Here is a 15124-nt window from a genome sequence, read left to right on the forward strand (position 1 = left end):
GAATCTCGAAAGAGAATAGTCGACTATTTTAAACTCTGGATAAACCAAATCTCTGCAGTAGCAGTTACCTCCTAAGAGGCTTAATGTCACTGGTCAAGAGTACATTTCCTGCATTGCCATAATACGAAGGCTTTGAAAGATTTCAGCTATTCTGCACCACTTATTGGATTGCTTCTTAATTCCTTATGTTTATCTTGTGTCAAACTGTTTCTGTGGTGATTCATGATTTTTGTCAAATTTTCCTGGTCTAGAAATGTTCTTTTACATAATAGCAGAAATTTCATCAATACAGCACTTGTGTTTGCACACATAGACAATGTTTTTGTGCATTGGATATGCACATAGTAACCCTCTCTTAAACATGGATGGGTCATCAACATTCAGTTTGTTTGATGAAAGTCTAGTTAAAGAAGTATTCTCACTCTTTCTGAGTACATCTTCCTAAGACAAGCTCACAGCTCACACCACTGTAAGCATAACCGAACATAGTTTAAATATAAAATTGTCAGGTAACATTTGCACCCGGGCCGAGGAAGCTTTCCGATTCCTAAGGTTTTCAGGCACAGAAAGCATCACACTGCATCTTCTCTAAATCTGCGTACAAGCTCCACTTCATCACTCTTTCACAGCAAGCGGAGCAGCTGGCAAACCCGGTGTGCCGAAGACCAGGCATTATTTAAATTAATCTCTGCAACCAGGGTCCTATAGCATAAGGTATCTCTACGCACCCTCAGCTACGTAAAGGCCTGTTTTCATACCAGTTCCAAAGAACTTTTCCACTCCCATTTCTGTTTTTGCGAATGTTCTGAAGTCGTCATTATAGATATAAATGGGTCTTAATTACTGAGCCTCTTGTCTTTGCTGATCTTCAGTATTAATAGTCATATGTTTGTATATGAGATGAATCAGGGAAAGTTCATACACATTCAAACCACTGTGATGACAGAATTTAGGCACTACTTGGTAAAGCACCTGTACAAGGGGAATACTGGTTAGAGCCACTGCCTACTATTGAGAGAAGCTGGGTTCAAATCTTACCTCTTTACTTAGTGCCCCTCATCAAAATCCTGAATTGATAAAGTAAAAATTACTAAGTAGCATAAATGGGTTAAACAGTGCAAGCAGTTATGTAAAAAACATGTCAGCTAAATAAATTAATTTATTAATCGTAACGGTATTATAATCTTGAATGCAATTGTATCTGAAACAAGTGTCTCTTCCTCATTCAAATGCCTCACAATATTTGTTGCCAACATTAAAAACCTGCATCTTTTTTACATTTATTTGCCACTCATCACTACCATTGCCATGCTGTCATTTTTTTGTGTATAAGCATTTTTGTGATATTTTTAGATTGCAACATATGTAAAGATGGATTTTCTGACTTAATGCATTTAAACATCTCCACTAAGTCAGAATAGAAGCCCAAGCAACTCAGAGAAACATAGTTTCCTTTATGCCCACAGGCCCAGTTTCTTAGTTGTTGCTGCCCCCATTGGCTATGCTCCTGGTCAATGAGAGTAGGGGGGGAAGCAGGTGTCAGACAGCTCCAGGTGATGCCTTGAGGCACCTCCATCTCCTCTGTGTTGGTGCAGCTAAAGTAATAGTGATTTGTGCCGGAAAGGAGGGAGGGTGCAGAGACCCCCCTGTGGAAGGAGCAGGCAACTCACGCTGACAGTGGCCCCAGGAGCGGCGGGTCCAGCCCCAGCAGCAGTCGATCCTGGCACCGTAGCGGCACAGCCCGGTGGAGGAAACCATCTGCCTGGGCCACCTGTTTGAGAGTCATCACAGGTTTACTGGCAAGATGCAGGCACCCAGCAGGACACATTCTCAGCTGGTCTCCTCCCACAAATACACTCGGTCCTTTTGTTTGCTTGTATTTCTCTTGTCCATCCTTTCATTCTGAGTGTTGATTAATGTTTCACACACTTCATACCTTCGACATTCATTATCCATATATTTCCTCAGTCAGCTAAATAGTCGTACAATTCAACTGTGCGGCTTAGGTCTATTCGAACCCGCACAGCTAGATACAGGAACAGCTTTTACCCCACTGCTGTTAGAGTATACAACACTAACCAATGTGTTACCTTTAGTAACTAGAGTTGGACTGCTCCACCCAAGCACATTGATAAATTACATTGCCACTTTAAGCATTCTCATTCTCATTCTCTCCTTCTGAGTTCTCTGACTGTCAACTGGCATTATTGTTACTACTGTTACCATTATTTATTGCTATTGCTGTTGCACTACTCACTGTCATTGTCATTGTTTTGTTTGTGCAGTATTTCTATTGTCTTTGTCCATAGTCTGTGGATAAGCATTCAGGAAGATTTTCATGATACATGTACATGGTACTTGTATCTATGACAATAAACTTGAAACTTGCATGACCGGACTTCGGGTGATAGGGCTTTGGAATGAATGGACAGTCTAGCACATCACAGTAGCACATTTCAGCAGTTCTGAGTGAGAGGGGGAGATCATTCCACCAGAATGGAGCCAGAACTGAGAACCTCAGCATTTACATATGCTGACTCACATAAGGGGTTGAAGAACGGTCTATTTGTCTAAGTCAAGGGTTGTCTATATATATGTGTATGATAATTGCATGACAGAACCCCACTCCAGCCTATTCACCTGGTCATGTGAAGATGAACTGTACTTGAAATAAGGAAACAAGAAAATGACTCATCAAGCTAAATAGATTCCAGGAAATAATATTTAGAAAATCCCTTAAAGATATCTAAATGTATATTTAAAAATGCTTTATTGTAAGCATTGAGGCTCCAATATTTGGCATTCAAAGCTGCCTTTCTGGGCCCGCCAAACCATCTCCATTTCCAGGCACTGAGATGCTAATGCTGCCCAGAAGCCAATCAATGTTTTAAAAATCCTGATAGAAAACATTAACAAGGAGTGACACATTGAGCCAAATGCTTGTCTGCTGTCTAGAAGGGCAAACAATGCCCTGATACATGCTGTGCATTCCAACTGCATAGGGTCAGCAAGAAGCTTGCTGTGAGATTCATAACCATGACCACTGCAGCCCCACCAAAGGTGTAACCTACTGTGTTAAGCAGTTAGAACACACACAACATTGACAACTGCTTTTTCAGAGGCAAACCAGAGCCTAACCCAGCAACACAGGGTGCGGGGGGGGACACCCAGGATAGGATGCCAGTCCACCGCAAGGCACCCAACACAAGACTTGAACCCCAGACCCACCACAGAGCAGGACCCAGTCAAATCCACTGTGCCACCACGTCCCCCATGGTTAAAACACTTAATGACAATTTTATTGTTTAGGCAACATTTTCACCCAAACAGTTAGCACTATTATCTGTTTAGCCATCCATCCTTCAACCAATCATTAATCAACATCTGCACTCCAGAGCCCATCTAGAGGCAGTACACCCAGTGGACAGGAGGCCAGTCCATCAGAAGGCAATCACTGACACACACACACACACACACACACAGAAAGTTCAAGTCACCAATTCACTTGAAACATGTCTTCAGACTGTAGGAGGAAACTCATGTGAATACAGGGAGAACATGCACACGAAGCCAAATTTGAACCCACATCTGAACATACGCCACAGGAGCTGTGAGGCACTAGTGCTACCCGCTGTGCCACCATACAGTTTGCTTAACCATTTATAACTTTATAGCTTTTACTGGAGAAAGTACCGAGGAACGTATTATAACAGAGCACTTGTGGGGACTGGGCAAAGCACCCTTCAGATCACAAGGCTGTGCCCTTAACCATTGCTCTATCTGCTGCCCTGCTGAGATGCATCTGTGAGGAGATTAGCCACTTAGATGCAAAAAAAGCCTATCCTGAGACAGACACCCCCAGTTAGAAGGCATCCATTAGCAGATAATGACCAGATTACAAACATTTAGCATTTGGGGAAATTAGCATTGTCAGCACGGCACCTCGTAATGGAAAGAGGCATAGATATTTACAGAATCAAGGTTCATTACGTTACTCAAAGCACCATTCGTATCATTTCACGTTAATGCCTCACACCAGTGTAAATGCGCTTATGTCACAGAGTCTGTGTCGCTTATTTATTTCAATCCTGAAAGCTGGCGATGATTATTTTGCCAGCAGAGATTTTGGTGAAACACCATAAACAGGCCAGCATGGTTGGACTGAGTAAAAGCAAGAAAATGGTGAGGGCACTCTGTAAAAGCAGGAATGTGGCTCCCAGGGCTGGGACCATAGCTGACACACTCAGAAAGACACACTGATCCACTCAGGGTGGGTTGCAGCCAAAGTGACCAGCATTGGCGGGCCCGTCACAGCAAGTTCTTTTGCAGATACTTCCCTGTTTTCAAATTCATGTTTCTTAGACGTTAATCTTTTTTTCTGTGTTTGTGTACATGAGTGCCCGGGTGCATCCCAGTGCCCTTTGCCAAAAACTCAAAGCATTACAAGTGGTGGTTTTGACTACATGGGTCAATATTCTTTTCTGAGCAACAAAACAAAAATGCTATAGCCAAAAGTGAGCAAGCTGGAAATGAACGGATAAGGACATTACCTCTGAGTTAAGTGTCATATGTCAAAAGATTTTTCCATTACATTGCCTAAGACTTGGAAAACAATCGGCAATTAGAAGGGCCAAATGACTAAAAGTAAGATTAGGCTTCATAAAACTTTTACAAATGAATGTCGCTTATAAACTGATTTTAGTATTTTAACCAATTTTCCTAGCACACTCAATCATGGCACGAGGCTGAACACCTGGCTAAAGCACAGCATCGCAAAGCTAAATGCCTAGCGTTTCAATTTATAAACCTCTTTCAATAACCTTCTGGGTGTCGTGTGTACCCAGGAGGAACCAATGTTGTCACCACAGTTCCATGGTCACAGGTTCAAATCCAATACCAGCTCAGATTGTGTCCATAATCTCCTTATTCCTCCCACATCCCCAAATACATATATAGAATGTGATGGGATAGGAGCCCCATCCAGCATTGCCCTGTACCTTGAGCCTGGCCTTGCAAGGACTAGCACTATATTACATCTCCAAGGTGAATCATGTGCGCACAGTAAAACTGGCCATTTTAAATCAAGGGCTATGAGGAAACATGGACAGGCTATAATAACACTCCCAGGGTTGAGTTAACACTGAGGGCTTTCTATAAATTCGCTGTGTTTTCAAAATATTAAATAAATTACTTGATGAACTCTTATTTTAATTTATACTTGATAAATTATTGATGAATAATGTGTCCAAACACTAGATGAAATAACTTGTCATGCTCTATAACCTTAGTGGGCTCAGACTAAAGTATTGAAACCAGGTTAGAATTATAACTGCTGTCCATGATTTCACATGACTTGGTGGCACCTGTAACTATACAACTTATTACAAGTAACTCATTGCCCAGGGCTTTTCACTAATGACCAGTACAAATTGTGCCCCATTCAGATCACTCTTTATTCACAACCATTATCCAATAACAATGTAATGATCCCCGACCATGACCTTGGTATGTTATAAACCCATAAACACATTAACATGTCACAAAAAACATCCAGTATGCCAGTATAACTGTGCAATGATGCTGAAATGTAGATGTTCTGCAGACCACACCTCTGCTCACCAGGTATCTTTCTGAATCACTGGATCCTTTGAGAAGCTGTGGAAACCCAACGCCAGGCCTTCTGCATGCATCACAAGAATGGGACAGTATCCAGGGTACATTACACATCCATGGCACACAGTTAAAATGTTTGCATTTCTCTACCTTGTCATCCATCACTGCTTGCTTTCGTTTCCCACAGTTCACCCCAGTGGTTCTGTTCATGTTTCACCAAAAACCACTAGCAGTGTTAAAACCAGCAGTGTGAATATGATCATCTGTGAAAAAGAGTAACCAGGATCAACCATGTTAATTCCCTCAGAACTCACCTATCACTGTAGATTGTACTGTTTCCAGATATAAAACTAGTGTAAATGAAATGATGAAAACAAAAATATTGGCAAAGCCTGCAGGAAAAGCTTGTTCAACTGCAGGTTCCAAAAAAGGAACCCAAGGTTCCAAGTCTTTGCAAAAGGGAGATGGTGTCACTAGAACAACCTGTTAAAATACACATCACAGAAGCTTTTATTTCCTAAAAATATTTACTGTAAAACTTCTTCCCGCCCTGCAAAAGAGGAATTTTACTTCCACAAATCCTAATTCACAGTCTTCTGACATTCTTGCACCGGCCCCATTATAAAACTCATTCGAAGAACTCAAATCACTGTCTTGCTCTTTACGGACTACAGCCTCTTTATGAACTCTAGCTGTATGAAATCATGTCAAATGTTACACAGAAACAAGGGTGCGAGAAGCGAGATCCTCTGCTGGAAGTGGCTGAAAACAGTCCAAGTCCAAGAAGATGCACTAACCTGTGATAGGCAACAATGTTGACAGATAAATAAAAATGAAATTTATGTAATAATTGCACACACACAAGCACACACAGACACACTGTCTGTCTCATAAAATAAGGAATTTTAAATTAAATACCGTAAATGTGTGAATAAAAATAATAAAACATCAGTCAGCGCATGTTACCGTGTTACTTTCTTATTTTCCTTTTCGTCGGTAAAAAGAGGATGGAGATCATCATGATGAAGGTGATGATGTACCAGGTACATTCCAGGGCTGCTTGCAGCAAAATACATGATGTTTGAGGTAAAGTACATGAGAGGCTCCGAGCGGACCGTACCTGCCGTCAAAGTCCGCACTGGCGCCGAAAGCACAGCCGCACAGCAGCGCCAACTTCACCCACAAATCCATCTTCTAAATGCCCCCTTTCCGTGCACTTATGGAAATAATAATCAGCTTCTGCTTCTTAGAAGCGGTCCGGACAGGTGATGGCAGCGGCGAGCGGCGGGTCTGAGCGCTGCGGCGGCGCGCACGGAGGAGAGGCGCGCTCCCGGACGCTCCAACAGCGCACGCACCGGGGGTCCTTCGGGGAAGATGTGCCGCTGTGATCCTGGGACCGGATCATTTACCGTGTGTCCGAGGCGCTGCCGATCGAGTAGTGTGTGGCACCGCCGGGACTGGGGCCGTGAGCGAGGCGCAGAGTGCACTCTACAGGCGCAGCGCATCCTTGCAGCATCCTCGCCACTCCGTTGCCCAATCATACTTTTGCGATAACAAGAATTTCAAAGTTTAGCGGCGTTAAAAAAAAAAGAAAAAAAAAAAAAAACACACCGATCCCCTTGCTGTGAACCCCCGGGCTGTGTTTTGCTAGAATTTGACCCATTTACAACTTTTCTCATAAATATTTCTTTCATCCGTCTCCCATAGAATTTATGACATCCTTCGCACCAGGCATCTGATCACATAGCATTAATGATCACCACTGTCACTGAATTTCTCATATACTCACGTTTTGTACATCTGTCAGTGGTGTGTGTGCAGAGATCAGACTGTAGAAAAAGAATGGTTGAGACTATAATAAAGCCAAATAGTATTATATGCAACATTCAGGAGTTCACACACTCACACACAAACACAGACGGATATTATCATTTCAGGCAGATGAGGTCTATAGATGACAGATTGGAAAAAGAAGTGCGGAACTTGTGTTAATGATTAGGACACAAGTTGTTTACAGAGTGTAACACAGCTTATTCACTAAGGTGACTTACACTGCTAGATACACTACATCACTCATCCATACATCAGCGAAACACACTCTCAGTGTCACTCACACACTATGGGGAACCTGAACAGCATGTCTTCAGACTGTGGGAGGAAACCCATACAGACATGGGGAGAACATACAAACTCCACATAGACTAAGCAGGGACTGAACCCATAGTCTTTCACACTACCCAGGCACTGTAAGACAGCAGCACTACTCGCTGTTGCACCATGCCCTTCTATGTTTGAGGTATGTTCAGTCGTGCCCTGTCTATGTTCTATAACAACAGCCTGCCCAATTTTAGAAGAGAACACTAAAAATCCAAGAGTTAAACTGGAATGTTTCAGTGTAGTAATAAGTGCGCATAGGCAATTTGCAATGCATCCCATTGTCAACTTGTAACTCTTTAATGACACTGGTGGACTCTGTGCACCATTGGGATTCTTCTGTTGTCATATGGATCACCACTGAGAAGCAATATACAAACTGACATTAAAACCATTTAAGAAAAAATGCAAAAGTGTACATCAGAAATACTGAAAAACTATCCTTACATACAAAAATCATTTGAGTAATAATGCATGTATCTTAGAGCAAATTATTAAATTTGTGATGAACGGCTCTAGTCTAATAGTTATTTTCTCTCAAAATACATATCGTACTAGCTGTACAAGTTTTTTTTTTTTTTGTTATTGCCATTTTTCCCCCTGAGGGAGTTAGTTGTTGGCCTACCTAACTTAGTTCAAGGCTAATTTCAAATACTCAAACAATAATTTGTTACTATAGCCTTTCACAGCTGGCAAATTGGGAAAAAATTTGCCACAACCACATATTAAATGTCTGGGAAGTAAACCACACACACACACACACACACACATTTTCAGAACCGCCTGTCCCATACAGGGTCACGGGGAACCGGAGCCTACCCGGTAACACAGGGCGTAAGGCCGGAGGGGACACACCCAGGACGGGACGCCAGTCCGTCACAAGGCACCCCAAGCGGGACTCGAACCCCAGACCCACCAGAAAGCAGGACCATGGTCCAACCCACTGTGACACCGCACCCCCTGGGAAGTAAACCAGCTGACCTGAAATCATCCTGGAAGACAAGGTTTTTGGATTTGTCAAAAAATACATTTAAATAGGAACGATCACTTGAAACAAGTAACAAGTACTCAAAGAGTGAAAAAATATAGCATTAACAATGAAGCTCTATTTCGGTTGAGTACACTAATGATATTCCTTGAAAAATACCAATAAAAGTAGTGTATTAGTTAAATGTTCAGCTGTTGTGGTGTTGGGGTGGTGTGTAAGATTTACAAGCTTTCCATCATTAGTAATTTAACTTACATAATTCTGCTCTAGTGCAGTGTGAAATGTGGAGCACTTGTTGTCTCATTTATATTATAATTGTATGGACAATTACTAAATTTCAAACAATACTGCCAGAAGGAAAATAAATAAAAAAATACACATCCATTACAAGTGAATAAGAATTTTTTTACAACCACATTATAAAAAACCAAAATGTTACTGTTTGGCAGTTTAATAACGGAAAAAAACACTATAAATAACACATTAAAAGTTGTATCTACTCACCTTTGTTTTTTCAAATGCCCAGCTCCCATTTTGTTATCTTTCCCTTCACCATATTAATGTTTTACCAAAGGTTTTCATTTCCACCTCAGTGGCTGTGTCTGTCTGCAGAGCCAAGGGTGGCTCTCAGAAGAAAAAATAATGTGTGAATTCTCTCCTAGAAAGAGCTGGCAGTCAAAGCAAAGAATGTGTGGTTTTCCTTCAAAAACAGTTTTACACATTTGTGTCTACAACCATTCCCACTGAGACATCACTAGCATTCCCAGAATTCAGATGAGAACCGGTGCATGTTTCACTATTCATCTAGCACAGCCTGTCTCCCTATTGCTTGGCCCAAGTAGATTAGCATTAGGGTCTTCAAAAAACACACATTTCTTTTGGAGATCTTAGCAGCTCCTCAATGAAGAACATACACAGGCTGAAACCATTTGTCCCAAGCAGGGTTGCAGCAAGCCAGAACCTAAACCAGCCACCCAAGGTACAGGGCTGGAGGGGGAAAGGACACACCTAAGACAGGAGGCCAGTATGTCACAAGGAGCCCCAAGCAGGACTTGAACCCCAATGCCACCAGAGAGCAGGATCCAGCCAAATCTGCTGTGCCATTGCACCCCCTGTAAAGGAAGAGCAGCTAAAGTAAAATTTCACAAGTGACAATCACATTTTGCTTTGCCACTTGCATAATTAAAACGTTGTGTCTTGCCCTCTCATAATTATTGTTTTTGGTGTTCTGTTCCCCACAATGAACCAAAATTTTCACGTTGTATTCATATTATAGATGTGATAATCTATAAGGCACTTACACCCACTGAAACATTTTAGTAATGAATACACACTCAGAGCACTTTATTAGGAACACTACACTAATAGTGAGTAGGGCCTAGCCTCAGTTCTTCATGGCATAGATTCCACAAGATGTTGGAAGCATTCTTTTGATATTCTGGTTCATGTTGACGTGATTGCATCATGCAATTTCTGCAGATTTGTCAGCTGCACATTCAAGTTGTTAGTGTGGTACAGTGGCACAGTGAGTAGTGCTGCTGCTTTACAGTACCTGGGTGGTGCAAGAGAATCTGGGTTTGATCCCTGTTCAGTCTGTGTGGAGTTTCCATATTCTCCCTGTGTCTGTGTGGGTTTCCTCCCACAGTCCAAAGACATGCTGTTCAGGTTCCCCCACAGTGTGTGAGTGACACTGAGAGAGTGTGTTTCACTGATGTATGGTTGAGTGATCCATTATAAGTAGTGCCTCTAGCAGTGTAAGTCACCTTGGTAGACAAGGTGTGTGGGCTAGTAACACTACGTAGTATCCATGATTGTAAGCTGCTTTGGAGAAAAGTGTCTGCTAAGTGAATAAATGTAAATGTTGTGAGTCTCCTGTTCTACCATATCCCAAAGGTGTTGCATTGGATTTAGATCTGGTGACTGGGAAGAAGACTGAACTCATGCTCATGAAACCAGTTTGAGACAACTTTTGCTTTGTGACTTGGTGCATTGCCATGCTGGAAGTAGCCATTAGAAGGAGGGTAAATTGTGGCCATAGTGGGATGCACATGGTCAGCAACAATGCTCAGCTATGCTGTGGCATTCAAGAGATGATTGATTGGTATTAATGGGCCTCAAAGTGTGTGAAGATAACAATCTCCACAGCATTACACCACCAACACCAGCCTGGACTGTTGACATAAGGCAGGTTGGCTCCATGGATTCATATTGATGATGCAAACTTCTGACCTTACAATCTATCTACTTCAGCAGAAACTAGGATTCATCAGACCTGGCTACATTTTACAGTCTTCAACTGTCCAGTTTGGGTGAGCCTGCACCCACTGCAGCCTCAGCTTTCTGTTCTTGGCTGACAAGAGTGGTCATGGTCTTCTGCTGTTGTAGCCCATCCACCTCAAGGTTTGACGTGTTGTGCATTCTGAGATGCCTCTCAGTTGCGCATGAAAATCCCTGGAGATCAGCATTTTCAGAAATAGTCTAACCAGTCTGTCTTGTACCAACAATCATGCTACTGTCAAAAATCACATTTTCACATTGTCAAAATCACATTTTTTTCCCCATTCTGGTGTTTGCTGTGAACATTAACTGAAGCTCCTCCCCTGTATCTGCATGATTTCACTGCTGCCATATGACTGGCTGATCAGATAATTGTATGAATAAGCAGGTGTATAGGTGTTCCTAATGAAGTGCTCAGTGAGTGTATAATATCTGATGACATGGCAAAAAAGCTGAACAGTTTGCCCCCTGGGCAAACACAATTATAACTAAAGCAACTTTTTATTATTGGGAGAGAAATGCTGTGGCCTGATGGGAATGCATTTTTTAAATCACGAGTACCTAAAAATTATTACATCAAGAAAAATTCTGACAGCTGACAAGAATTTGTGACAAGCCTGCTTAATCCTGTTGGATATTGACAGATTCCTCACCTCATAATTTGTCTGATGTCACTTCCAAGTTCCATTATGACTCTGAGTAAAATTCATTCAAACAAATTCATGGTTAATTGGCACTATTAACTGTATAACAATATTGCAGGAATTATTCAGGACTACTAGCTTATGACTGGTTAACAACATACAGTTGACAATATGATGCACGCAAGACATTTTTGCGCACCCATATAATTTTTTTGTCTGGCACATGTATGAGAAGTCTTTGAGAGAAAGAGAGTTGTGTGGCTGCCAACACATTCTTAGACACCTTTCAGTTTTGCATTGCTCATGCAGTGTTCGCATAGTATCCATTGTAAGTCGCTTTGGACGCAAGCGTCTTCTAAGTGCATAAATGAAAATGTAAATGTAAATTTACTTGAGTCTATTCTAGCTGGTTGGGACCACCTCCTTGCTGAGAACTCGGTCACATGGCAACTGGGGAACTGCTCTGTCTGCTGTCCTGAAGGGTGCAAGTGCAAGGGCCACAATGACAAAAACCTCAGGAGTTCCCAGACCACCTTCTTGAAACACTGATGACTTCAAAGAAAGTGTTTCATTTTTTCCAGAAGAGTTCCTGAACAAATATGTGAATATAATACAGTACCCCTGCTTCACGTTTATCTTAAGCTGACATTTACAGTTTATCAGTAAGTGCTTGCACAGACACTGGGGTAAAAAAGGTCGAGCACTGACTTTTCTGAAATCCCAAAAAGAGGTCATACTGAAAGCATATTACACTTATATATGTGCTTCTTTGTTCAGAGATGGAACATCCACAACCGTTTCAGCTAAGGGAACAGAATGTTAATGTTGCAGGTGCACTGTATTTTAGATTCTGCAGCAACTTTGTTTTATTGTTCATCATAATGTCAGGATCTTAATCACTGTGAAGGGAACCACCCCTGGACATGCAGCATTAATGTACCTTAAAGCTGAGCTGAAAGTTGATCAGTTTTTACACTAATCTTCTTCAAGTGAAAGAAATTATGGTGATAGGCAGGTACAGTAGCTGGGAACACAATACACAAATAATTTCAGATTTAGAATATTTTGGTCAAAACATTTAAAACAAAGGGAATAATTTATGGGAAAATAACTATAATAATAATTAATGAAGAAGATAAATATTACAAGGAATTGAAATAATTGAGTTCTATGAGTTCTGGTACAGAACTGCCATGTTTCCAAGAAAGTAAAAAATAAAAGAATAAACAGTAAGCAAATAAGAGTGTAAGTATTACTAATGTATAATAGCAAGGTATATCTATCAGTGTACCTAGTGAAAGCATTTTTAAACAATTTGTCTTCTATCCCTTTAATGTTTTCTTCTACATTCTGCAATCCCCAAACCTTTAACCGGTAACAATCTCAAACTCCCAGATCACATCCCTGATCTACCAAGGTCTCAGAAAAACTATTTTCAACTCAGAAGGAATCAGACAGTATAGATGGTGAAAAAAAAATACGTAGTGAAAATCGTGACTTCATCTTTTAAAAAATCCATTACAGTATACCTGAGTTTCCTTTTTCTCCATCAAGACAAAAGGACTTTGGTTTAAAATGCAGCACCCACACCTAGGTTTCCTGAATATTGCAGATGCAAGCAGCAAGGTGAAAAATCGTACAAATAAAGTTCATTTAAAGCACGCATCAAGCACACATCAAATAATAAGCTACTGTACATTCAGGCATTTCTTCTTTTTTTTCTGAAAAAACAAATATATATAAATTTTATATATTATATATGTCTGTATGTATACATATATATATGTATGCGTGTGTGTATATACTGAATATATATATATATATATATATATATATAGGGGAGAGAGAAAGAAAACCCTTGGAAGTCCAAGTCTTGGAAGTCATTGTGTTTCCTGATGCATTTTCTAAAATGGGTCTGCAACCTTCCACGTTTCATAGAAAGAAGTGCATCATGTACATCATGTTTCAAGTGCTTTTGCAAGCACACAACAAAGAGGCATTTAATAGCTCTTTCTTTCACTTAATTTGGCCCCAACATCACTCTTGAAAGTCCTGCATCTGAGACCAGAGCTGGAACAAGGATATCATACAAAGAAAAAGCCCATAAGTGGGAGCTGCTGTCTTTCTCTCTCATACTCAACTCTTCAGATGTTCCGACTGCCATTCATTTAATCTTGTTAAGGAGTGCTTAGATGGTGTAGCACACAGTTTTACATTCTTTCCCACTAATTTTCTATAGATGTTATTCAGATTAAGAATCATTCTCAAGTATACACTAAGAATGTTGATGCTTCATACAGTGGCATACTGGTAACAAATACAGCTAATAAATTTATACTAAACACTGCTTTTAAAATTCTTTGAAACCAAACTGGCTTGAAATAACCAAATATATACTGTATGTAACATTTAAAAATGAGTACCCTGTGGAGCAGAAACACGAAAGACAATAACTCACTATCAAGGAATTCTGTCATCTCCTCCATTAAAACCCTCATGCCGATCTTCTTACCAGTAAATGAATGAACAACTCTCCTCAGTATGACTGATGGCTTCACAGGCTGGAGAAATGCAAAAAAAAAAAAAAAAAAACAAACTGTGTCACACTACAAATAGCAGACTACAATTTCTTCAGTATATGGCTCATTTAAACAGAACGTTCCAGCACACAAAGATGCACTGTGGACCTTACTTCCATATCCATTTCCATGGATGCTTTCTTTTAATATCCCAGCTCTCCCACTTTTGGAACCAGTCCTTCACCTCCTCCAGTCGTTTGTCTACAAGATAAAGAAGGAAGTCTCATCCAAAGCAGATCTTCAGATAGAAGACACAATTACAAATAAAGGTGCAGGAATGCTGGTCAGAGCTGAGATGCTCAAGAGCACTGTGAGCAGGAGGTAATAGGCAAGATTCCCCAAGGTGCTTCTACAAGCAGGTTCCCATGTAAAGGCACAGTTCAGTGGGCATTATACCGTATGCCAGGTGTGCTCCTGGAACTCTGGGTAGGGGAACCTCTCTTTTTCTTCTAAGGTAATGTCACCATGGGTGTGTGACATATTTATTCTTGCTGAACTGAAAATATTGTTTATTCATGAAATGTTGGCTCCACCTTCACACTGACCATACAGATTTCGAAAACCATCCGTATAAACAGTAAGCCAGTAGATTTTGTTTCTGTAGGGAAGCCAACTGAATCCTTTAAAGATTTTCTGCCTTTCTCTGACTTTATTAACTAATTCTGGCATTGACCACATCACCTCAGTTTCCCTTTCCTCATCTCTAACATTATGCACAGTATATATTAGGCTTGTCAGGACACACAAAGGAATAGGCCAATAGGGAAGCTTCTTAATGCACAGGAAAAACACACACACACATTTTCTGAACCACTTGTCCCATACAGGGTCACAGAGCCTACCTGACAACACAGGGTATAAGGCCAGAG

General features: G+C 40.9%; 1 protein-coding gene across 2 annotated transcripts in view; it reads right to left on the reverse strand.

The window, feature by feature from the left end:
* Nucleotides 1-7000, reverse strand: part of LOC108931731 (nephronectin-like) — a 40655-nt gene extending 33655 nt beyond the window's left edge. For both annotated transcript variants that reach the window (XM_018747715.2, XM_018747714.2), the window contains exons 1-2: nt 6734-7000; nt 1671-1771 (exon numbers count right to left, since the gene is read on the reverse strand). In XM_018747715.2, coding sequence (XP_018603231.2) covers nt 1671-1771; nt 6734-6804 — 172 coding nt within the window. In that variant the 5' untranslated portion in view covers nt 6805-7000. The remainder of the gene's footprint in view (nt 1-1670; nt 1772-6733) is intronic.
* Nucleotides 7001-15124: the final 8124 nt, after the last annotated feature.

This window comes from Scleropages formosus, chromosome 3, assembly GCF_900964775.1.
Source record: "Scleropages formosus chromosome 3, fSclFor1.1, whole genome shotgun sequence".
Taxonomy (NCBI): domain Eukaryota; kingdom Metazoa; phylum Chordata; class Actinopteri; order Osteoglossiformes; family Osteoglossidae; genus Scleropages; species Scleropages formosus.